Raw genomic sequence first — 24,932 nt, forward strand, 5'->3', positions numbered from 1 at the left:
TCGGCAAAGTGGCAGCTGCAGGACCAGCGACGCAGTACTGCGTCGCCAGCTGCAGCCTAATTAATCAGGAAGCAGCCGCTCGTACGAGCGGCTGCTTCCTGTCAAATCACGGCGGGGGGCTCCGTGAATAGCCTGCGGGCCGCCGATGGCGGCTCGCAGGCTAGATGTAAACACAAGCGGAAATAATCCGCTTTGTTTACATTTGTACGGCGCTGCTGCGCAGCAGCGCCGTAAGGCAGATCGGCGATCCCCGGCCAATCAGCGGCCGGGGATCGCCGCCATGTGACAGGGGACGTCCTGTCACTGGCTGCACAGGACGGATAGCCGTCCTGTGCAGCCCCGATCACCGGGGGAGGCAGCAGGTAGGAGAGGGAGGGGGGAATTTCGCCGCGGAGGGGGGCTTTGAGGTGCCCCCCCCGCCACCCACAGCAGGTAGGAGAGATCAGACCCCCCCAGCACATCATCCCCATAGGGGGGAAAAAAGGGGGGCAATCTGATCTCCTTGCCTGCACCCTGATCTGTGCTGGGGGCTGCAGAGCCCACCCAGCACAGATCAATCAAACCAGCGCTGGTCCTTAAGGGGGGGTAAAGGGTGGGTCCTCAAGTGGTTAAAGGGGGAATGTGTGAATGAAGTTTGTTGTTTGCAGCTTTCTCTAATTTAACTAATAAATTTTGTAATTTTGTAACTAGCCTTAGTGCTCCCGATATCAATCCTTTTTTCTGTATCTATATCCCTTATAGGTGAGACAGGCTATATAAAAAGGTTTGATATCCCGTACCTTTCCTTTTGCTAAGGTATATAGGTAGCCAGATGTGTAGCCATGGTTTAAGTAGCCAGATGTCGTTCCCCCCCTCCTGATTCCCTGCTTCCCCGTCTGAAGCCCCTCTATGGGGGGCTCCCCCTCTATGCGGTGAGCGTGGGTGTCCCTTCTGTACGGGCTGGTGGCCGGGTGGGGACTACCCCCTCTATGGGGGGAGTCCCCTTCTCTGCGGGCGAGCTGCGGGTGGACTTTCTCCCTTACCTCGTACCATCTCCTCTCCCTCCCTTCTGATCCCTTCTTCTTTAAACCCCCTCGATCTGAAGCCCTTTGAGGTCCTCAAAGGGCTTCAGATCGGGAGAGGGGGTTGAAGAAGAGGGGATCAAGAGGGAGAGAGAGGGAGAGAGAGGAGATGGTACGAGGGAGGGAGAGAGTCCACCCACAGCCCGCCCGCATAGAAGGGGACTCCCCCATAGAGGGGGGAGTCCCCGCCCAGCCACCAGCCCGTACAGAATGGACCCCCCATGCCCACCGCATAGAGGGGGAGCCCCCGCCCAGCCACCAGCCTGCACAGAAGGGGGAGCCCCCACCAGGCTCGTCAATACCGCCAGGAAGGTTAAAGGGTACCTGAGACGGATAAAAAGAAAAGTTTTATACATACCTGGGGTTTCCTCCAGCCCCCTTCAGGCTAATTCAATCGCTGTCCTCCTCCGCCACCTGGACCTTTTGCTATGAGTCCTGGTAATTCACCCAGTCAGTGCAGCTGCCACTGCCAGGAACATTCTGCACCTGCGCAATAGGCAATAGTGCTGCGCAGGTGTAGTATGCTCCCAACGGCGGAGTGTGTGCATGTGCACTACGCCCAACTGGCTCAAGTACCTGGACCCATAGCAGAAGATCCAGGTTGCGGAGGAGGACAGCGAGGGACTGATTAGCCTGAAGGGGCTGGAAGAAGTATGTATAAAACTTTAATTTCTTTGTTACACAGTAGTACTATACTCTACATATGCACTTCCCACAGAGCTGCAGGGAATCCACTGAGAATGTTGTGCACATTGAACAGAGAGGTGTTGTCTATCACCGATAAACCTGGTTCAGATTGTACATGAAGAATGTGCAATACAGAAAGAATAGCACCATTCTCCTGCAGAGTACCTGCACATCACTCATCACTCTTACATGTACCCACAGTTACATTGCCTAGGGCCTGATCCATGTTCAGATTGTACATGAAGAATGTGTAATAGAGGAAGAATCCCTTCATTTCCCTGCAGAGTACCTGCACATCACTCTTATATGTACCCTCAGTCACATTGCCTAGGGCCTGATACAGGGGCAAACGCAGGATTTTTAAGGGGGGGGGGGGTTCCTGAAAGGTCCAGAAGCACTTATGTCCTCGAGTGCTTCCGAATATAGGTGGCTCCATACTGCCCATGCACAAAAGTACGCTGGCGTATTACGGAGCTGCCTATCTTTGGAAGTACTCAAGGTCACGAGTGTTTCTGAGGGCTTCTGGTAGCAGCAAATTTGAACGGGGTACAGCGCTGGAAAAACTCCCCGAGAGAGGAACGGGAGATTTAGTTTGGACAATTCAGTGGAATATGCCACATAGTGTCACATAGCGCAAGCGATACCCATATGATGCAGGGATATATGCATCTGCGGAAGATGGTGGCGCTAAATAAATACTAAATAATAATAATTTGCCTCACCAGGATTGCACTTTTATTTAGCTTTCCTGTATGACAGGAAGACACACCCAGCACTAGGGGAAGAGGGATACAAAGGTAAATGAGGGAGGGCTGGTGCACACCAAGAATGCTTCTGAGCGTTTTTCAAATCAACAGTGATTTGAAAAGCGCTTGGCTAATGTTACCCTATAAGGGTGTTCCCACAGCAGCGTTGTGACTTTTTTAAAATCGCAGGTATACTGCATGTAGCATGTTTTTGAGCGATTCATTCAAAAATCGCTCTGAAAATCGCTTCACAAAATCACACTCACAAATTGCTAGCGATTGCTATTGTCATTTTGGCGTTGCACTAGCCCAGAGAGAGGAGGAGTGGAGAAATTGAGAATAGCCTGAGATGGAGCAGAGAACTTATCTGTATTGCAGTCCCACATCAGACAGGCTACTTGCCTGTAATAGGATTCCTGTCCCTGTCAGTCTCTCACACAAGTCAGAAAGAAGCCCTCCTGGAGTCTAGGGACTGTCAAAAACTTTTCAACTAGTTTAACACCTTATCCAAACATGCAGTCATTATAACAATAGGGAGAGACCAGACAGATGTTTGCCCACTGACCCTGAGTCCAAACAAGCTCTGCATCATGCTGTGCATATTTACCAGCTTGCCTGCCCTCTAATTGCATCATGTCTGACACTTCTGTGCTGTGGAGAGTCCAGGATTCCAGAATCAACATTCTCTCACTGCAGGCTGCATCTTCTTGTGGGGGAAGCTCAGCTGCCTCTCTCATTGTATTAGCTGGAGGGAGGCACCAGAAGTAAGAAGGGAGGGAGAATGAGGCTGTTTATATTATGTGGGCTTCCCTGGCTGAATACACAGCTCAGTGCAGAGGGGGTGTTCCAGACACCCGGAATAGCCCCCTCCGTTCACCAGTGCCTGATAGATGTTCTTTGTTCCTGTCTTCTACAGGTACTCTTACCAAGGACTATTTTTAGTCTATGACTAAAAGTATTAGAGGCAGAAGATCAGCCGGCTAGCCAGGTAACTGTTATTGTTTAAAAGGGAATAAATATGGCAGCCTCCATATCCCTCTCACTTCAGCTGTACTTTAAAATTCCTAAGAATTGGCAGTTAAGAAATGCATTTCATGTTAAATACTTTCAATCAACAAAATTGTAATATGCAAATTAGAGGAGTCGGAGTCGGTGGAATCCTAACCTGAGGAGTTGGAGTCGGTGGATTTTTGTACCAACTCCACAGCCCTGGCATATTTAGCAGTGATGCACATCTCCGAGCTCACTGCAACCTTAATAATCGCAAATACCTTCTGTTTCAAGAAGGCAAACTTCGGTTTTTTATTTAACCTCATAGATTTGCTTTAAAAGGATATAAGTCAAGATATTTTCTATCACCAGAACAGGTGATTTATAGCATAGACTGAAAATAATAGTCACAGCATTGAAATTAGTTGTTCAGAACAGGAAACATTCGAGAAAATCTTCATTAACCTCAGATATCTGAAACACTACGATTTACATGTGCAGTAAACCCCACATTATTTATAGTGTTTTTATTCTTGCTGTATTTTGACATGGTGCAGTATTTTGGTTTCTTACGTTGTGGATAACATACATAATGATATACAGTAGATAAGACACTAAATGCTAGAGAAAATTCTGATTTGTTAGATTCTGCCACAGGTGAACTCTACAAATACAGAGAGGTTTAGTATTGCATTTGATGGAGGTCTCATTAGTTACCTTTTGGTAAAAGGAGCTCCACATTGACTGTATTGCAGCAAATCTCACAGGTTTTGAAGTCTTCTTTAATCCTTTTAAAAATACAAAGATAGTAAGAAATACTCAGCTGCATTTTTATTTATGACCTGAAGATAGAAAGGACTGGAAATTCTAGTGCTTTGAAGTGTACCCTAGACCATGGGTCCCCAACCTGGGGGCCGCGGCCCCCTGGGGGTCCTTGGGCAGATTTCTGGGGGGCCGCGGCTTCTCCCTCTCCCCCCGCAGCCGCCGCTCCTGTTACCTTATGAGCGGGCGGCCGCTTCCTTCCTTATATTCCTCCAGCTGCGGCTCTCCTCTTCGCAGCATGTCGTATTACAGCAGCGCTTCCTGCACGGCTGCTGTAAGGAGCCAAGGGAGCTGGGACAGCGGTTCCCATAGTAACGGTGATGCGTATCGCCACTACAGACAGACGCTACCCCACCTCATTCCCTCCTTACAGCAGCCGCGCAGGAAGCGCTGCTGTAATACGACATGCTGCGAAGAGCAGGGCCGGATTTCCGCACAGGCCACCTAGGCCGGTTCCTAGGGCGGAAACCAGCCGACAGGAGAGCTGGGGCGGCTGTCGCACACTGTACACAAGGCTGAAGATCAGCTGTCCCCTGTCTCTGCTACGAACTGCACGGAGGAAAGCGCCCCTCCCCTCCTTTCCTCTCCACTCTGACACTGAGGGAGGAGGGGCTGAGCAGAGAGAAGCCAAGCCGCGAGATTCAGATTCAGGAAGAAGACGGGCGGCTACTCTCTCAGCACAGCATACAGGTATCTGTGCATGGTGGCAGCGCTAGCTGTGAGAGGGAAGGGAGGGAGTCGAAGTGTCTGCAGGACACTAGACTAGAATCACGATGTGCCTGCCTGATCCTGGGGAATGAGTGACCAGCTGGGATCCCTCTCTCTCCCCCTCCTTCTTCCTTCCCAGGAGTCTGACTAAAAACAGGGCTGCCTGGTGGTCCCCTCTGTCCTGTAGCCTGGCTTCCATCTCTTCTCTCCATACCACCGTCATTCCTTTTATCGTTTGTTTCCCTTCTCCTCCCCCCACAGTCATTTGTCTTTCCATTGCCCTAGCACAGCTATTCACACTTGCTCCTTTTCTTATTGCACTTTTAGTCTTCTGAGATCACTGGTTCACCCTATTTTTTAAAGGATATTGGAGGTTAATTCATGACATGTTAGTGCGCTAAGCCACATGGGTTAAATCGGTGAGCGCACGCAATCAGCATAGCGAGCGCTCTTGGCTATGCGTGCTTCTTTGAAGTACAGTGCGATGGTATGTAGCACGACCGTCATACTTTACTAACGCAGCTGCTGTTACATTTAATGTAGCAGCGGCCGCACTAGTAAAGTATGACGGTGGTGCTACATACCATCGCACTGTACTTCAAAGAAGCAGCCAAGAGCGCTCGCTACGCTGATTGCGTACGCTCACCGGTTTAACCCATGTGGCTTAGCGCACTAACATGTCATGAATCAACCTAATTAGATCTATGTTTGAGCACCAGCACTTTCTCCCTGCAGCTACGTTATATGGTTAATAGCACTTTTGAAAGTTGACTACAAATGTATTACACTTGTTTTTATCTAATTGAACCTGCCTGATTAGTTTGTACCGCTCTTAGTACTTATGGGTCGTTGTTAAGGTGCGTACACACCTGCGACTGATGTCACTTGTCCGGGATAAAGATCCAATCCCCTTGGGTGACAATGCTGGACTGTACAGATGTGTCTCAGCTGTGTGAGGCCCAGTGCACACCAAAACCACTAGTAGATCGTCAAAACGCTAGCGGTTTTGGGTGCACACCGAGCGGATTTTGTATGTGATCCGCCGGCCGCATCCGCATCAGCATCCGCATGGCTAATGTATCTCTATGGGCTGGTGCACACCGGCGGTTTGAGGTTTTAAGCATACCGCAAGCGTGCAGCAGGAGGCACGTTTGCGGCTTGCTAAAAACCTCAAACCGCCGGTGTGCACCATCCCATAGAGATACATTAGCCATGCGAATTTTCAAGCGGATGCGGCCGGCGGATCCACCCAGTGTGCACTGGGCCTAACTGACAAGGCATTCTGTTGTCATGCTGGGAGGGAGAGGGACGTCACGCTGCAGGTGGGGAAGTGGCATACATATAATCCTACCATAGTCGTAGTCTAATGTCCTACATTATTATTATGTATTTATATAGCACTGGCATCTCCTGCAGCACATTACAGAGTGCATAGTCATGTCACTGACTGTCCCCAGAGGAGCTCACAATCTAATCCTACCATAGTCAGTCTAATGACCTACCATATTATTATTATGTATTTATATAGCACTGACATCTTCTGCAGCACATTACAGAGTACATAGTCATGTCACTGACTGTCCTCAGAGGAGCTCACACTCTAATCCTACCATAGTCATAGTCTAATATCCTACCATATTATTATTATGTATTTATATAGCACTGACATCTCCTGCAGCACATTACAGAGTACATAGTCATGTCACTGACTGTCCTCAGAGGAGCTCACAATCTAATCCTACCATAGTCATAGTCTAATGTCCTACCATATTATTATTATGTATTTATATAGCACTGACATCTTCTGCAGCACTGTACAGAGTACATAGTCATGTCACTGACTGTCCTCAGAGGAGCTCACAATCTAATCCTACCATAGTCATAGTCTAATGTCCTACCATATTATTATTATGTATTTATATAGCACTGACATCTTCTGCAGCACTGTACAGAGTACATAGTCATGTCACTGACTGTCCTCAGAGGAGCTCACAATCTAATCCTACCATAGTCATAGTCTAACGTCCTACCATATTATTATTATGTATTTATATAGCACTGACATCTTCTGCAGCACTGTACAGAGTACATAGTCATGTCACTGACTGTCCTCAGAGGAGCTCACAATCTAATCCCACCATAGTCATAGTCTAATATCCTACCATATTATTATTATGTATTTATATAGCACTGACATCTCCTGCAGCACATTACAGAGTACATAGTCATGTCACTGACTGTCCTCAGAGGAGCTCACAATCTAATCCTACCATAGTCATAGTCTAATGTCCTACTATATTATTATTATGTATTTATATAGCACTGACATCTTCTGCAGCACTGTACAGAGTACATAGTCATGTCACTGACTGTCCTCAGAGGAGCTCACAATCTAATCCTACCATAGTCCTAGTCTAATGTCCCACCATATTATTTTTATGTATTTATATAGCACTGACATCTTCTGCAGCACTGTACAGAGTACATAGTCATGTCACTGACTGTCCCCAGAAGAGCTCACAATCTAATCCTACCATAGTCATAGTCTAATGACCTACATTATTATTATTATGTATTTATATAGTGCTAACATCTTCTGCAGCACTTTAAAGGACCGCTATCGTGAAAAAAGTAGGCAGTTAATATCTGACTGAACAACAGGTTTATGGCCAGTCCATCTCCTCATGGGGGATTCTCAGCGTTTTCTATGTTTTCAACAGCATTTCCTGAACAGCAGTTGCAAAGTGTAACTGACAAAATAGTGTGCAAGTTAGTAGGGAGGTTGGCTGGTAGATTACTATTTTGACAGTTAAACTGCTGTTCAGGAAATACTGTTGAAAACAAAGAAAACCCTGAGAATCCTCCATGTGGAGATGGACTGGCCCAAAACCGGTCAGATTGTAAATGCCTACTTTTTTCACGATAGTGGTCCTTTAATCACCTTAGTATTGTGATCAGCAAAGGTCCCCATACACACACATTACATTTCTAATTGGATTCCCTGCAGATTCGTTCACTCTGATCAAATCAAATGGAAATCAATTCCTTTATATTTCATTGATTTTGACCAAAAATGTATCTAAAGTATCAATCAAACAGGACGGCTGGGTCAATTGAGGGTGGAGCAGGAGTGGTAGATGATTGATAGGCCATAGCGTTGCGTTATATCAAACAGTGCAACGTTGGGGTTCGATCAGTTTTCAATAGATAACCTGCTGGAATCTATTAAAAATGAATGTGCTGTGTGTGGTAGGAATCAATTCCTTCTGAACAGATTCCTTTCAGAAAGGGGCCGATCGCTTTGGAAAATTGTGTAGAAATCTATAATTGTATGGCCAGCTGCATTTTAACCTGATACTCAATTTTAATCCTTTTCCCATAATGCTATTCTCAAATTCTTAGCCTCAACCTAAATTGCCAAAAGCCCTATTTTTTAATCTTTCCTAAGCCCTTTTTATTTTTTTTTTTGTAAGTACTTAAACCTAATAACCTGATCTATTAGTATTTCTAACCTCCCCCCCTTTTCTATGACCGATAACCCTATCCTAACCACGTTGTTGTCATGGGGCGGCTGGAGGTAATGGGCCTAGGGCGGTAAAAAGTACAAATCCGGCCCTGGCGAAGAGGAGAGCTGCAGCTGGAGGAATATAAGGAAGCAAGCGGACGCCCGCTCATAAGGTAACAGGAGCGGCAGGGGGGGGGGGGGGGGGAATGATGGCAACTCTGCTAGCTGTACTGGGCTAACTGTACTGGGCTAACTGTACTGGGCTAACTGTACTTGCTATATTGGGGTAACTATACTACCTAACTAACTATACTGAGGCAACTATAGTCCTTATACAGGGGCAACTGTGTTAGCTACCTATACTGGGGGTAACTATACCTAGATATCTACTTACCTATATACTACACTCAAAATCAGGGAAAAGAGGGGGGGCTGCCGCCGCCACTAACCACGCCCCCCCTCCCCCCGGGGGGCCCCAGAGAAAAGTTTGGTCGGGATAGGGGCCCCGGGCTTAAAAAGGTTGGGGACCCCTGCCCTAGACAGAGGAACACATTCTATGTAACTTTCATGGGACTTCTTCCAGCCCACGTAACCTACAGGATCCTCCTTTTCCTCCCAGTTCGTTCTGTGCTGCTGTACTGTACCCCTCTGAAAGGCATGACAGCAGCCAAGGCCGGTGCTACCATAGAGACAAAGAGGGCATTTGTCCCAGGGCCTCGACCTCTGCTGAGGCCTACGCAACGCTGACCCTGCTACATTTTGCCTGCTCCCCCCGCTCGCACTGCTCCCCAGGGCCCTGAAAGTATAACAGCTGCCATAATTACCTATTAGTCCCGGCAGGTGAACGGACGGGAAGCGGCTGCACTTGGAGACATGCTGTCTCCCTCCAACTCTATGACCCGGCGTGTGTTTATAGAGTGGGAGGGAGACAGCGTGTCTCAGAGTGCAGCCGCTGCTTGTCCGCTCACCCGCCAGGACTAATAGGTGATTATTGCTGTTAATATACTTGCAGGGCCCCGGGGAGCAGAGGGGCACTGGTGGGGAGCTCGGTGGGGGTGCAATGCTACGGTTTGCCCCAGGGCCACAGGGTCCCTTAAACCGGCCCTGACAGCAGCACAATGGAGTGTACCAAGAGGAAACTGCCTCCCCCAGGTTCTCTTTAAATGCCCGCAGAGGTGATGTCCCTTTCTTTCCCAAATGAACCCCAGGACTCTGCTGTGAGTTGATCTCCTATTTCTACTCACAGTGAGGCATTCTTGTACACTTGGCAGGATCAAACTCGATTCTGTAGGTGACACTGCAGGGCTCCAGTACTGAGCAGATGCTTTGCTTGTTGTGTCTCTATGGAGAGTGGAGGAGGGACAACAGCACCAGGAGCAATAGAGCGGCTTTTGCGGGCAGTGTAAGAATGGATTATCTTGCATGATCTTGAAGGACACCTGTACCAACGCTAGATTCTCGGCTGAGATGGCCTCGACTGGCCACTTCCTTGAGTACAGTGTCACATTAATACTGGCCTTAATGCTTGATTACTAAATATAATAAGAGTGTACTGTATTTGTGGCTTAAATGGTGTTTGGAATATTGTGACTTTTATGAGCTCAGTGTTGATAATGATCCCTCTACGCACTAAATCATCTATAGCTGTGGATGCAACTCAAAGCAAGAAACCATGCAAGCCCTTTATAAAAGTAGATATACTAGAATTTGCCATAACTATTTCTTCTGGTGAAATATTCCACAACTTAATGTGTAGCTGAGGTCAGATAAAGAAAGTAACAAAACTATATACCTACTGTGACATCACCCACCAATTCCTGTTCCCTTTTTCACAGCTTGTCATTCAGTCCTCAGACACTGAGGAGATTCTGAAGGCACTCAGTACTGGAAACAAAGTAAGCTTTAGGATTGGTTGGGGAGTCCCCACACAATACAATTCAGATTGTATGTACAATCCTGCGATCTCGTTCAGAGATCGAGTATGCTGCCACCACTTCTCATTAGCGTAAGAAAAGGTTATTTCAACATGGCATTAAGAAAACACTTATCCTATATAATAATCCCAAACTGTCCCTGTGTCATCATTTGTCCCTGTAAAAACTTAACTGCGCATGTGCGCGCAGTTCAGCCGGCTCGCTCTGCGCTGCCCCTGTGGTTGCTAGGGCAACAGGGATGCACAGCGCAGAGCTGGGAGGATGACGCAGGAAAGAGGACGACGACGGGGCCGGGGCGTGCGCGCCCGCTGTGGTGGCGGTAACAGACCTAGAGTCATTTTTAAATGGGCTTAGGTCACTAGTACATTAATAAAAGTTATGGTAATGTTTTCTCAGAAAGGCAGGATTCTTTGCAGATAATATTCAGAACAACTGCCAAGCTAAGGATTGGGTCAGCACCAAGAACTGGCAAATGTAAGCCAAATATCATAAGTAACATGAGTGTGCAGAAACAGATTACAAAACCATATAAGTACACAACTAGGGAAAGAAAATCTGCACAAAACCGCACCACTCAAATGATTATGATAATCAATACATCTTTATTTCCATATCAAACATAAATACAAACTATTAAAACACTAAAAGCCAAGTACAGGGAGACACGCTGTGTGTCCATGAGCCTGAATATATAATACATATAATATAGAAAACGGAGTCTCCAGCAAGGTAACAAGGATAGGGTGAATATGATAACACTGTATATAATAAATACATCAGACCACTATTCCAGTAAGTGTAGTACGCAATTAAAGTGAAAAATGCTGAACAATGGGTAAATAGCCCATACACACAAATGTGCTAACAATATAACAAAGGGTCAGAAAGGAGGAACCCAAGTGTGTAAAGGTGCATATACACGCACTACTACAGAGAACGACGGGTCCGTCAGACCCTCCCGCTGGGCGGGCGTTCAAAACAGCCTTATCAGTCTGTCTTACAGACTGTACACACACACTACTTTCAGGAGAACGCTCGCCCAGCGGGAGGGTCTGACGGACCCGTCGTTCTCTGTAGTAGTGCGTGTGTACGCACCTTTAGAGGACAAAGTCCAATGGAGGAACAACCACAATAGGAAAGGTGAGGTAGGGCTAGATGGAGACTGAAGCACCCAGTAGGAGTGAAAAATAGTGAGGTGAGAGCAGTAAGAACCGCCAGACGACAGACGGCCGAGGCGGCAAAGTGAAAAGAAGAAGACTGAATAGTGGGGAGAGGTAGAGAGAATGAATCATACCGTGCAGGGTAGCATGCCACCCGACGCCTTCGCGATTCGCCGCTACACAGCGGCTTCTTCCGGGCTGACGTCATCTCCGCTGGATGCTCAGTATATGTAGTCATGGGGGAGGGACCCTAGCTGAGTCACTTGGGTGTGTGCGGCTATTATGATACTAATATTCAGAACAAGTGCTAAGACTGAAATGGATTAACCATTTATTTCATATTTAAATCGTGCAAAAAAAAAAAGATGACAGAAATTTGTCAAAAACATCTAACAATGAACTGAGACCTGTATAGTAAAATATTCAGAATTAATATAGAAACGAAAACTGAATAAAGTCTGAGCAGTCTATGGAATTACCATGTCCATTGGAATTGAAAGTCCAAGAAGATGGTAGAGAGATTTTTTCTAATACTCCAAAATAAGGAAAGTTGGGCCAGGTCTAATTGGCCAGCAGATGGATCCGGGATAGATGGGATCCAGGGTTGAGTAGCATGTAAGGACACTAACAGTCTTTGTGTTTATACCTTTAACCCCTGCACTCCTGCAGGTGGAGATGTAATGAGAGAGGGGCAGACACTGCTATCTGATCCATTTTCACCACTCTTATAAGAGGAAGAAATCAGTCTGCAATATGAGGAAATATCATAATTCCCTGACAGTACACTCAACACTGAATATGATAACAGTTTTGGATTCAGCAGGTGCTCGCAAAGTCATACATTTCAAGCACTGGTGGTTTATCGTCATTTATAAGAGAGAAATCCATATCTCTGTTGCAGAATGTGTTACAATGATTGACGTCTTGACACCTTTATATTGTGTCCAATGACAATCACACTAAATTCCGTAAGGCTGGCATTAATTGAAGTATGGAAATATGATAGAAAACTTATATAATTTTTATAAAAATAAACAATTCTGGGCTTTTCAAACCAATGTAAAGGGCAACTCTGGGATCTGTTCTTTGACCAAATTACTTTTGGGCGATTGGTGATTATTTGTCACACCTACCTCAGTAGAGGGAAGCCTTTGGATTCATTAGAGGCTTCCTCAATAGTGTTACGCCCCTGCATTCCAGCGCTGAGTTCCTCTAAACCAGGGGTATCAAACTCAAATAGTGAGCCAAAATTTAACACTGGGACCAATTTGTGACCCAACCTTAATGTCTAGCGGCCACCTCCCTCCCTTATAAAGTTCCCTTGTGTCTAGTGGCCTATACAGTTCCCTGATGTCTAACTCACATAGCCCGTTCCAGTTCCAAACCTCGCTGCTTTCCTGCAGGCTGCAGCCGCTCAGCTAGTTCCGTCCAGCGCCTCTGATGTCATGAGAAGCGCAGGCCGGTAGTAACTATGGTGACGGGATGCTCCTGCTTAGCATCCCGTCACCATGGTTACTGCCAGCCTGCACCTCTTAAGACGACAGAAGTGCTGGACAGAAGAAACTGTTTTGAGAACTGAGTGCCTGTGGCCTGCAGGAGAACAGTGAGGTTTGGCGTTGGATTGGGCCATGTGAGTATTGCAGAAAGGGGGCCACGGAAGCGGAGCACAGCAGCTAGGGGGCCACAGCAGCTAGGATACTGGGGCCGGATTACCTACTGATAGGGCCAATTAGACTCTTATGGGGCCCCAATCAGGTGCTTGGAATGCTTAGTAGCGTAATCCAGCCTTGCCTCCCTCTACCATATGACTTTCCTGGAGATCTAGGGCTTCCCCTCCAAATAGCTTCCCTGGTGGTCTAGGAGTGGGCCAAGCAAAATGAGTAGGGAACCCACTTGGGGCCAATTTTGATGGGTCTGCAGGCTAGATTTGGCCCACGGGCCACAGTATGATATGTTAGCTCTAAACATATTCAACAATACTGTCAAATATGTTGCTTATGGCTCTGCTCCCCTTGGTGTAGGACCATGGCGGTACTGGGCATGTGCAACTATGGGCCTCACCTGCGCAATAGCACAAAGCCGCTTGTGCATGGCTTTTTCCACTGTGCATGAGTGGCTTCATTCTACTGCACAGCCATGGCTGTATTTGCATACTAAGGCTGTGCTCATATGTGGAGGGCAGTGTGGCCCTGAAGAACAAGAGGGTTCTGGCCAGAAGCGGAGAGGTCGAAGAGGATCGGAGAAGACTCCAGACCCTTCCCTCTACTGAGGAAAGTATCCAGTTTTGTTTTGTTGTTTGTTTGTTTCTTATATGACTTCAGATTTTCTTTAAATCACTTTTACTTTGCACAAGCAGGGGGTATAATCTCTCTGTATGAACATCAATACATCAATTCTGTCATTAACATTGTGGCCTGAAGAAGCGGATCATCTGTAAAACATGTAGTTGAGTATCTAAATAATTTATATTTTGCCCTTCCTTGTGGTCTTTTTTGCAAGGAGGTACAGTGAGTCTTCTTTTTAAACTGGATTGTTATCCACATCCACTTTGTGGTTGGTTGCCTCTTAACCTCCCTGGCGGTGCATTTCTGTCTGGAATTATGAGTCAAAAGCGGTACATTTTTTTCAAGAATTTTAGGCATTCATTTATTAAGTCTTAGCTCACTAAAATATATCAGAATAAGGGCCTGGAAGACATCCTGAATATAAATAAAAGACTGTAACTCAAATTTACTGAAAAAAATAAATGTATCAATAAACTGAAATAATAGACAAGACAAGACAAATAACATTTATATTGCGCTTTTCTCCTTGCGGACTCAAAGCGCCAGAGCAGAGCAGCAGCCACTAGGGCGCGCTCTATTGGCAGTAGCAGTGTAAGGGAGACTTGCCAAAGGTCTCCTACTGAATTAGTGCTGGCTTACTGAACAGGCAGAGCCGAGATTCGAACCCTGGTCTCCTGTGTCAGAGGCAGAGCCCTTAACCATTACACCTTCAGCCAACTGCAATAGCAAAACTGTACAAATAAGCAGCAGATTATATATACAGTATATACATGCAGTACAGTATATAACTAATACACATCCCGTGTGTGGTAGATTTTAAAACATGGAACGACACACAGGGCGACATTACAGTCCGGGCAGTAGAAACGGGTTTCTTTGCGGACTTTCTTACCCTTTCTATCCATCTTGCTGCAGCAAACATCCTAGTTGGTGCAGCTTTTTTTGGAGTGGGTGGAATATAGTCTGAAAAGTGGCAGCCAATGAGGCGCTCAGGATTGACAATATATGATGCACGGCGCCCAACTCGCACATCTGCTGATGAAGTCTGGTGCTTCAGACATATGCTTTCGCACATTTTCCATATAAAGTCAGAATGTGTTCCTGGCCTGTCACTGCGTTGCTTATACAAGATGAACGCATTCCACAGAGACTTTTTCAGCAGATGATGACTTTTTTTTATAGTACTTTTTTTGCTGTTTGCGGACTGCGGGGTAGTACGTCATCACTTTGTCAGCTCTGCCCACTTCACTCATTGTATGGTTGTAGTCCAGGATGACTTACGGCTTGTCCAGGACTTTCCCTCCTCGCGTTCTGGTGGTGGCAGATGATGCATCATGGACAGTGCTGAGCCCACACACATCCTTCTTGTCACAACAGCGGAGTGCCAACATTTTTCCTTTCTGCCAAGCCATAATGTCGCCAGATTTTAGCTTTTGCTTGGCGAAGACAGTTGGCATTTCTCGACGGTTAGGACGGATGGTGCCGTGGGCATCAGTTTTGTTCCTGATGAGCGTTTCAAAAAGTTCAGGTGAACTGTAAAAATTATCTGTGATCACACAGTACCCCTTATTCAACAAAGGCTCCACCAAAGACAGAACGGATGAAGTCGCCAGCCTGTAGCTGTTGAAAGCAGGGTTAAATTGTGTCCCTTTCCCGGTGTACAGTATGCTGTTCCAGATGTAGCTCGTTGATGCCTTGCATAACATGTAGGACTTCACTCCAAACCGGGCTCTCTTGGACGCAATGTACTGTATCCAGGACAGTCTGCCTTTGTACGCCATCAAGCTTTCATCCACACTTATGTCCCTCTGGGGTACATAAGTGTTGAGGATGTTTTCCACCACCAGCTGAAAAACCTCCCATATCTTTTTCAGCTTTGGCGCAGGGTGGGTGGACTCATCGAAGGCGGTGTTTTTTGCAAAGTGCAGAAACTTCATGATAACGAGTCCAAAACGGTACTCCGACATAACCGTGCCAAAGAAGAGGGTAGAAATGATTTTGTTCGTCGACCAGTACCATTTCTGCAGGGGCTTCCCCACCAACTCCTGCAGAATAATTAGTCCAAGGAACAGCCACAAGTCCTCCTTGGTGATAGGTTCCCACATCCTGCTCCTGGAGGAAAAGGGCCCTCGTGGAGCAGCCATTTCTTGCGCGGCGTAGCGGTTCGTCTCCACCACAATTTTATCAATAACAGCGTCACTGAAGAACAGCTGCAGGTAGGCCAGGGGCAGTGATCACATTCAACCTTCAGGCCGGGCTCCCTAGTAATAGGGAAACGGGGGGGGGGGGGGCGGTGGTAGGGTCTAAGGGGTGTTGATTGGGCACCAAACCTCCGTGTCGCTGGTGATGGAGTCGCTGTCGCTCTCAGAATCAGACGACAGGCGCATCACTGTCACTGGAGTCCTCCAGCGACTGCAAATCCGGATTGCTGTCCTCAAACGGCATCAGCTCTTCCGCTGTGCGACGCTTCGAGGATGACGCCATAGCAGGTGACGGGCAGGTGGCAGGAGAAGAGCGTAGTCAAAATCCAGGCAGAGGTCGGTACACAGAAATCCAATATCAGGCAGAATCAGCAGGCAAAGAGCGTAGGTCAAAATCCAGGCAGAGGTCAGTGTAATGCTTGTGTGCATAAGCAATACTGTCTGTTTACAAATCACAAGTGTAATGCTTGGGGGTTAGACTTTGACCACCCAGAGCAACAAGACTGGTAGCTGATTAATGGAAGAGGCTACACAGGCTGCCCAGAGCAACTGCAGCTCTGGGCTTCCGAAATCGCTACAAATAAGACGCAATGGCAGCGCAGTGTGATGTTGCGCTGCCTTAGCGATAGCAAGCATTCAGACATGTACAAGACAGGACTAGATTGGAGCGTAACTAGTAGCAACCACAGCTCACAGTCACGTCCAAAGAAGCAGAGCAAGCAGGCTAACAACAATCACCAGCAAGCATCCACACAGACAAAACTACAGGAAAGAACATAACTAATAGCAACCACAGCCTATAGTTATGTTCCCAGAACTAGAGTAGCAGGAATACTACCAGTCACCAACATGGTGATGGCATAATCCAAGCTATCAGGATAATGGACTTCACTGACCCACCGCGGATGCAATGAACATCCATCAGGCATGGAAACAAGGCAATAAACAATAATACAGAAAAATAATAAACGGCTTAACTAATGGATAAATATATATTAGCAAGTCTGCATATATATTTATCAAGAACTAGCTAAAGCACAAGTAAAAAGGTCGCATTGAACTACAATAACAGAACTATACAGAGTAGCACAGTGCCCAGCAGACCAGCTTAGTGATCGCTATGATGGGCGAGGTCTAAAAGGGGAGACAGACTTTTATGCCGGCATCGACCAATGGATGCAAGCATGCAAATCTCCACACAGCTGAATGGTAATCATTCAATCCTGAGCTGGCTTGATTACCATTTGCTAGCTGGTTGTGAATGCAAAGGACTCCCATAGGAAATACATGCAGTATTATGTAACAACATGCCTGCAGGAAATCCAGGGCTACCTGGCCACAGCTCAGCTGTAGTAAGCAATTGGTGGAATGATGACAGCATCCTGAGCTGCCCAGAACTGCAGAGCAATTGCAAATGACAATGTGACAACCGAATGCAGGCAGACAAGCCAGAACTGTCCGTTTGTGGCTCCACCGCAACGGACAGAACACGCCACAGGAGGAATCCTTACAGTACCCCCCTCCTTTAAAGGCGGCTTCCAGACGCCTATAGAAACTGGCACAATTTTCCTGAACCACCCAAACCAGAAAACCAGATGCAGAAAATCCAGCAAACTGATCTGACTGATAACTCATGAAGGTCGGGACAGCCCGAAAAGACTAAATTCCAGAATCAGTCTCACCAAGACTGGACCAATCGGAACCAGAACCTACAGAACCATGCCCATCAGTACTACAAGGCCCAGTGTGATACCCATCAGAACCGTGATTTCCAGGAAAAAGCCCCCCGAAACTCTCTGAGCGATACCCACCACCTTCCGGGGACTGTCCAAAAATGCCAAACCTTTTGCAATGCCTGCCGGAACTGTCCTTACCAAAACAATACCCACTGTTGAACCAGTCCAAAGCACCAGGACAAGTTTCGTCAGAAATCTCCCAGAACACTTTGAAGCTCCATAGAGATGCCAAGAGGTTAGAACGCCCTTTAGGCTCACATGGAGAACTATCAAGAGCCCCTATGGAACCTAAGGCAATTCCAGAGTCAGGGTTACAGGGACAAACATCAAGATCAGGGCTTTCAGGGACCAGAACCATCTCTGGGCATGCAGGCAGACTGGCAATATCAGAGCATGTCTCCACTAAGGAAGCATCTGAGTATGCTGACATATTAGACACACTTAGGCATTCTGGCACACAGAGCACATCTGGGCACCCTGTTACAAGAGAAACTTCTGGGCATGTCAAGGAGCTGCGGACTTCAGAGTCAGTCACGATAGGACCGAAAACCAGGACTGGGCAGAAAATCATCATGACTAGACTTCACAGCTACTGGACTCTCACTAAAGAATGCAGAATCAGACTTAGATGTCACTGATTCCAGCAAAGTTATTAACAAATCATGTTCAGGGGCATTAACAGGACAGGACAAATCTGATGTATGCACCGAACTAGATAGGGGTTCCACAACATCCTCTGGACTGGACAGAGACTCCTCATCTAGTAGTACACTGGATTGGAGCTTCAAAAGAGCTGCAAAACAAGTCAGTATTGCAGCAACCCCCACTGAACTGGGCAAAACTGAGGAACTCACTGGACAGGAAGGGGACTCTGGAACCTCTGCCACACCGGCCAGAGAACCAGAATTCTCCTAGATACAAGGCAGGGTTTCAAGAACACTCACTAAACCGGACTGAAATTCTGAGACTTCTATTATTTTTACCAGAGAGTCAAAATCATCCATGTTACAGGGCAAGACTTTGAAACATTCAGAGGACAGGGCTGGAGTTCCCTGGCTGCTACAATATCAGACAGGGACTTCACAACATTAGTTAAATCAGACTGTGTACAGGGCAATGTTTCCAAAACTTGCTGACAAGGACAATGCTTCACTGGACAAAGATTCATCAAGTTTTACTAGAATGGACTGTAATTCTAAGACAGCTGCTAAACAGGTAAATATTACTGCAACACCAACTGAGGTAAGCAGTGCCTCTGAGTCCTCTGCTAGAGATATTGAAGCATCCAAAGTACTGGGTGAAAGAAACATAAGACTCTGCGACCTCAGCTTCACTGGACAGGATCACTGAACAGTCCATGTTGCAGGGCAGAGCCATGGAAGCACCTGCTGGACAGCATAATGATTCTGTGACCTGAGCTTCATTGGACAGAACTACTGCGTAATTCATGGTACAGGGCAAATTTACTAGAACATTTTCTGGACAAGGCAATGATTCTGTGATTTCAGGTTCACATAACAGATGCTCTGAACCATTCACGGAACCAGAGCAAGGTGTTGAAACAGGAAGATCAGGACACAATGGGCTCTATTCTCAATCACTTCCCTCATGCGGTAAAAGACATGCGGGAAGTTACCGACCAAAACAACGGCAAGTGCACATTCTCAAAATTTTCCGCATGTTTTTTCCGCATGCGGTAAAAGTGCGGAAAAAGTGCGGTGTTAATGTGGAAAAGGTTCCGCAAAAGTCGGTATTTTCTGCAAAAAATCTCAATCCACAAAACATTTTAGGCGCATTATTTCAGCGGTATTTATCGATTTTTTATCACCTACAAGTAGTAGGTGATATATTCCGCATCCCATTGATTTTAATGAAGTCTGGAGGCTTAAGGGCTGTGCTTGCTGGATTATTTTTTTTTTTACACTTTTTCATGCAACCTTTTTACCGAATGTTTACCGCACGTTTAATGGCTGTTTCCGCATCTTTTTTACCGCCTGCGGAAAACATGCGGAAAATTTTAGTGAATGCGGAAAAAATGCGGAGTTTACTGCTGGCGGAAATTTTGCAGTAAAATTTTGCAGTAATTTGGCCTCTTTGAGAATAGAACCCAAAGTTTGCGCATCTGAACCACCGTTCTTCAACTGTAAAATTGGAAAATTCAGATGCTGGGGTTCTAAGATTACTAAACATGATTGCTGAGACCCAGGAACTGATGTAGTGCATCTATTGGTGTCTGCTGGATCATATGGTTTGCAGGATGCTGAAAACAAATCAGTAGGAATTTGTTTGTATTTTTTCGCAAAACGTTTTGCGATTAATTTAACAAATTCCAGGGGGTCATCAAAAACCTCCTCGTTTTCCTCAGCAACTTCCCCTAGCCCAAGTTCTCATCTTGCTATCAAGCAGGTATAAGGTAATAAACCTGGACTGATGAAATGTGGTGGCTGATCTGAAGAATTTTGCAATTCTGCTAGAAATTCAAAAAAGACTTACTGCCACCATTATAACGGGTTAGAGAAGCAAGGCGTGCATCTGGAGCAAGGCTAGCAGGTGATGTCGTTGCTAGGGGCAATGGAGAGACCGAATTGACATTGGTTACTAAATGTTGCCCACACTGACTCCCAGAGCGACCATTCAAGATCTCATTCCATGCATCAATTAACGGAATCACAAAGTCATGCACACACAGATTAATTTCAACCAAAGAAAAAGCAGACTCAATGCATGCATGCAAAATTATGTTACTCTTAGCAGTGTAAAATTCATAAAAATATCCTCGATCATTCTCTAATTCATAAATCAAAGCCTTAATTTCCCATTTTTCAAATGGAGGATCCCATTCATTCTTGTCAGGAACTAAACAATTATTCTGGGCATAATTTACAGCTGGATCAGTCTGCAGGAAGCTAGCTGGAGTGGACTTGGCTTGGTTTACTCCTGACAGAGAATCAACTTGATTAACTGAATCATTACCAAGGTATTTTCTATCCTTAAAAATGTCCAGAACTTGCAACAAGTGTTGAACTGAAGAATATGCAAATTTTCTTTGCTGCACAAACAATTTGATTTGCTCATTAGAGCTGGTCCACACTAGGTCCGGAAACGTATCCGTGGCTGCGTTTTTCAAACCTGATGAAAAACGGAGTCCCGGATACTAATGTTTAAAATAGCAGCCAGCCTCACCCAAGTAAAAAACGGATCCGTCTGCGTTTGCGGGGACCCGTTTTGAAAACCTGAACGGAAGGTCCGGATCTGCTGCATTTTCACGCAACGGATCAGGACCACGGATACACGCAGGGGTAGTGAAAGCAATGAGAAAACGCATCTCCAGCTCCACAGGCAAAAAACGGATGTGAAAACGGATAGCCTGAGCTTTATGATTGGCCCAAAAAATCCTCCCACTCCTTCCTAATGATAGAGACGTTTTCTGTCAGGGAAAAACCTGAACGGAAACTGATACAAAACTGATGCACTTTCATCAGTTTGCAGTACGGTGGGTACTTCCCCTGATCCGGACTGCAGGGTCCGTCCTGCAACCGGGTCTAGTGTGGACCCAGCCTGTATTATTTCCTCATAAGAATATTCAGACAATTATTTTAAACAAAAATCCTTATTCTCCCTGGCTAGCAAGGAAAGTTCATTGATAGTTTCATAGGTCCATTTGACTCCCATGAATGGCAATTGAATTTCATTATCTGTTAATAACAAAGTCTGACTATGGGTCTGATGAGCAGTTGCTATGGACAACGACATTGCTGGTTGTGAACATTTTCTGGAACATTTACGTTTAGTTTTATGCAAGACTTTAGACTTTGCTGCATACAGATTGCTTTTAGATGCTGCTGAAGAGGCATCTGATGGAGTTCATCAAGAGGATATGGTAATGGAGATATTCTTAACCAATTATGAATCACAAAAGCTATGAATTCTAAAGGTTTTTCTCTCAGAGAAGTGTGATTCAAAACATCAACTGCCCAATAAAAAAGCTTGCCCTTAAACAGAGTGCAAACTATCTGATCAGCCTAGGTAGAAAATGCTGAAGTCTGAAAATCTGGATTTAACAAGAATCTAACCAATTCTGGTATAAATTTGCTTGCTGTTTCACAGTCAAACTTTTCAAATCTTTCAAAAGACAGGGAACCATAACACATGGTGTCAGAGGCCTCCTCCATGTGATTTTATGTTTGACCCATCATAATAATGTAATGCTTGTGTGGATAAGCAATACTGTCTGTTTACAAATCACAAGTGTAATGCTTGGCGGTTAAACTTTGACCACCCAGAGCAACAAGGCTGGTAGCTGAATAATGGAAGAGGCTACACAGGCTGCCCAGATTAACTGCAGCTCTGGGCTTCCGATATCGCTACAAATAAGAAGCAATGGCAGCGCAGTGTGATGTTGCGCTGCCTTAGCGATAGCAAGCACTCAGACAGGTACAAGACAGGACTATAGATTGGAGTGTAACTAGACAAGTAAGACACAATGGCAGCGCAGTGGGATGTTGCGCTGCCTTAGCGATAGCAAGCACTCAGACAGGTACAAGACAGGACTATAGATTGGAGTGTAACTAGACAAGTAAGACACAATGGCAGCACAGTGCCAACGTGGTGATGGCATAATCCAAGCTATCAGGATAATGGACTTTACTGACCCACCGCGGATGCAATGAATGTCCATCAGGCATGGAAACTAGGCAATAAACAATAATACAGAAAAATAATAAACGGCACAACTAATAGATGAATATATACAGGGCCGGCCCGCTCATGAGGCGGGGTGAAACTTTTGGCTCAGGCGGCACTTCTAGGGGGGCAGCAACCGCCCGTCCGTCGGTGCGGGGGGGGGGGGGGGCGGCCGCCGAGTTGGAGGGGTAGCGGGCTGTATTGTAAGTGGACGGCATTGTAGGAAGTGACGTCAGTGGAGCGCACGCTGGAACCGAAAGAGGTGAGTGATCCCCGCCCGTCCCTCTTACTATCGGCTGCTATGTAATCATTTAAAGCTGGAGGTGGGGCGCAGATCGGGGGACCCAGGCAAGGGAGGAGGGGGTCCGACCCCTTCCCTGCCGCTAGGCCCAATACCCCCCCCCCTTCTGCCCGCTACCCCTCCAGCTCGGAGGCCGGCCCTCCCGCACCCACGGCTGGGGGGGCGGCAATTTTTTCTAAGTTTGCCAATTTTGTCTAAGTTGCCAAGTCTGCATATATATTTATCAAGAACTAGCTAAAGCACAAGTAAAAAGGTTGCATTGAACTACAATAACAGAACTATACAGAGTAGCACAGTGCCCAACAGACCAGCATAGTGAACACTATCAGGGCCGGCCTTAGGTTTCACAGCGCCCTGAGCGAAACCTGATTTTTGTGCCCCCCGCCTTCATTCTGTTCTCGTGTGCCCGCACGCACACACACACACAGGCCCATATGCAATTCACATCAGTGGGACAGTTAGCCACCCTCCTCCCCCCAATTTAGAATGATAGCACAGCACCGACAATTTGTTCCATGTGTTGTAGCCACAGTGCCCCCCCCCCAAAAAAAAAAAACGCCCTCAGACTCAGTAGCAAGGTATAGGTGCCCCACTATAGGATCTCATGTGTAGGTGCCCTCAATATAGGTTGCCAAGCATAGGTGCCCCCAGTATAGGTAACCAGTGATAGGCGCCCCCTTGGAAGCCGGCGCCCTGAGCGACCGCTCCAGTCGCTCAGGTCAAAGGCCGGCTATGAACACTATGATGTGTGAGGTCTAAAAGGGGAGACAGACTTTTATGCCGGCATTGACCAGTGGATGCAAGCATGCAAATCTCAACACAGCTGAATGGTAATCATTCAATCCTGAGCTGTCTTGATTACCATTTGCTAGCTGGTTGTGAATGCAAAGGACTCCCATAGGAAATACATGCAGTATTATGTAACAACATGCCTGCAGGAAATCCAGGGCTATCTGGCCACAGTTCAGCTGTAGTAAGCAATTGGTGGAATGATGACAGCATCCTGAGCTGCCCAGAACTGCAGAGCAATTGCAAATAACAATGTGACTGATTGCGAATGCACAACCGAATGCAGGCAAACAAGCCAGAACTGTCCGTTTGCGGCTCCACCACAACGGACAGAACATGCCACAGGAGGAATCCTTACAGTTGGTACACAGAAATCCAATATGAGGCAGAATCAGAAGGCAAAGAGGGTAGTCAAAAATTTAGGCAGAGGTCGCCACACAAATCCAAAAATCAGTAGCAGATCAGAGATCACAGCACAGCTCATAGCTCACAGCAGGGAACCAAATGGCAACAGTGTATTGGATACACATGTATTTGATTCATGTGTATCCAATACATTGCACTTTTTCAGCCAATAAAATTAATTTTTTACATTTCCCGCCACACCCCCATGACGTCATGCCGCCCCGCGTCAGCCCGCACTGCTGCTCCGCTCTTCTGATTGGCCGCCGAGTCCCAAAGAGAATATTGGGGATATAGGGTCCCGGCAGCCGGACAAACATCGCTGCTGCTGGTCGGAGAGAGGCAGGAGCCCCTGGAGAGCGGTAATATCGCACTGCTGCCACCGAACTGATCACATGGGCCGCCAGGTACCCGCAAGATTACCGGGGATATGGGGATCCCAGCGGCCGCACAGTAGAGCCACACTTTGGGGGACAGATGCAGGAGTCCCGCTGAGCAGCGCCGATCCGCGCGCAGGACTCCTGCACGCAGCTGCAGCATTTTTTTCACTGCCCGACCTGAGCTCCGGCTTACCCATAGCAGCTGCTTTTTCCTACCCCCGAGCTCAGGTCGGGGATACCGCCAGGAGGGTTAAGGCAGCAATTACATTTTATCCATGCAAATCTTGCATGCAATTTTCCACTTTTTTTTGCATGTCTGATTCTGTACTTTGCATTTTTTGGTTCTTTGGGTTCTTCCTCTGCACATCCGCATTTTTATACAATTTTTCATATTGGAATTTTTTTGTGCAAATCTGTGAAGTTATTTTACATGATCTGATTAACTTCAAAATTAGATGCGATTTTCCATAACAAATGTACATTTTCTGCCAACATTTCATGCAAACACACACACACACATACACACACACACACACACACAC

At 46.5% G+C, this 24,932-nt stretch overlaps 1 protein-coding gene across 1 annotated transcript in view; it reads right to left on the reverse strand.

Annotated features, from left to right (window-relative positions):
* LOC137538225 (malignant fibrous histiocytoma-amplified sequence 1-like) overlaps positions 1-24,932 on the reverse strand; it is a 92,181-nt gene that overhangs the window by 27,502 nt on the left and 39,747 nt on the right. The window contains exon 9 of the mRNA XM_068260271.1: positions 4,202-4,272. Coding sequence (XP_068116372.1) covers positions 4,202-4,272 — 71 coding nt within the window. The remainder of the gene's footprint in view (positions 1-4,201; positions 4,273-24,932) is intronic.

This window comes from Hyperolius riggenbachi, chromosome 11 (assembly GCF_040937935.1).
Source record: "Hyperolius riggenbachi isolate aHypRig1 chromosome 11, aHypRig1.pri, whole genome shotgun sequence".
Lineage (NCBI taxonomy): Eukaryota > Metazoa > Chordata > Amphibia > Anura > Hyperoliidae > Hyperolius > Hyperolius riggenbachi.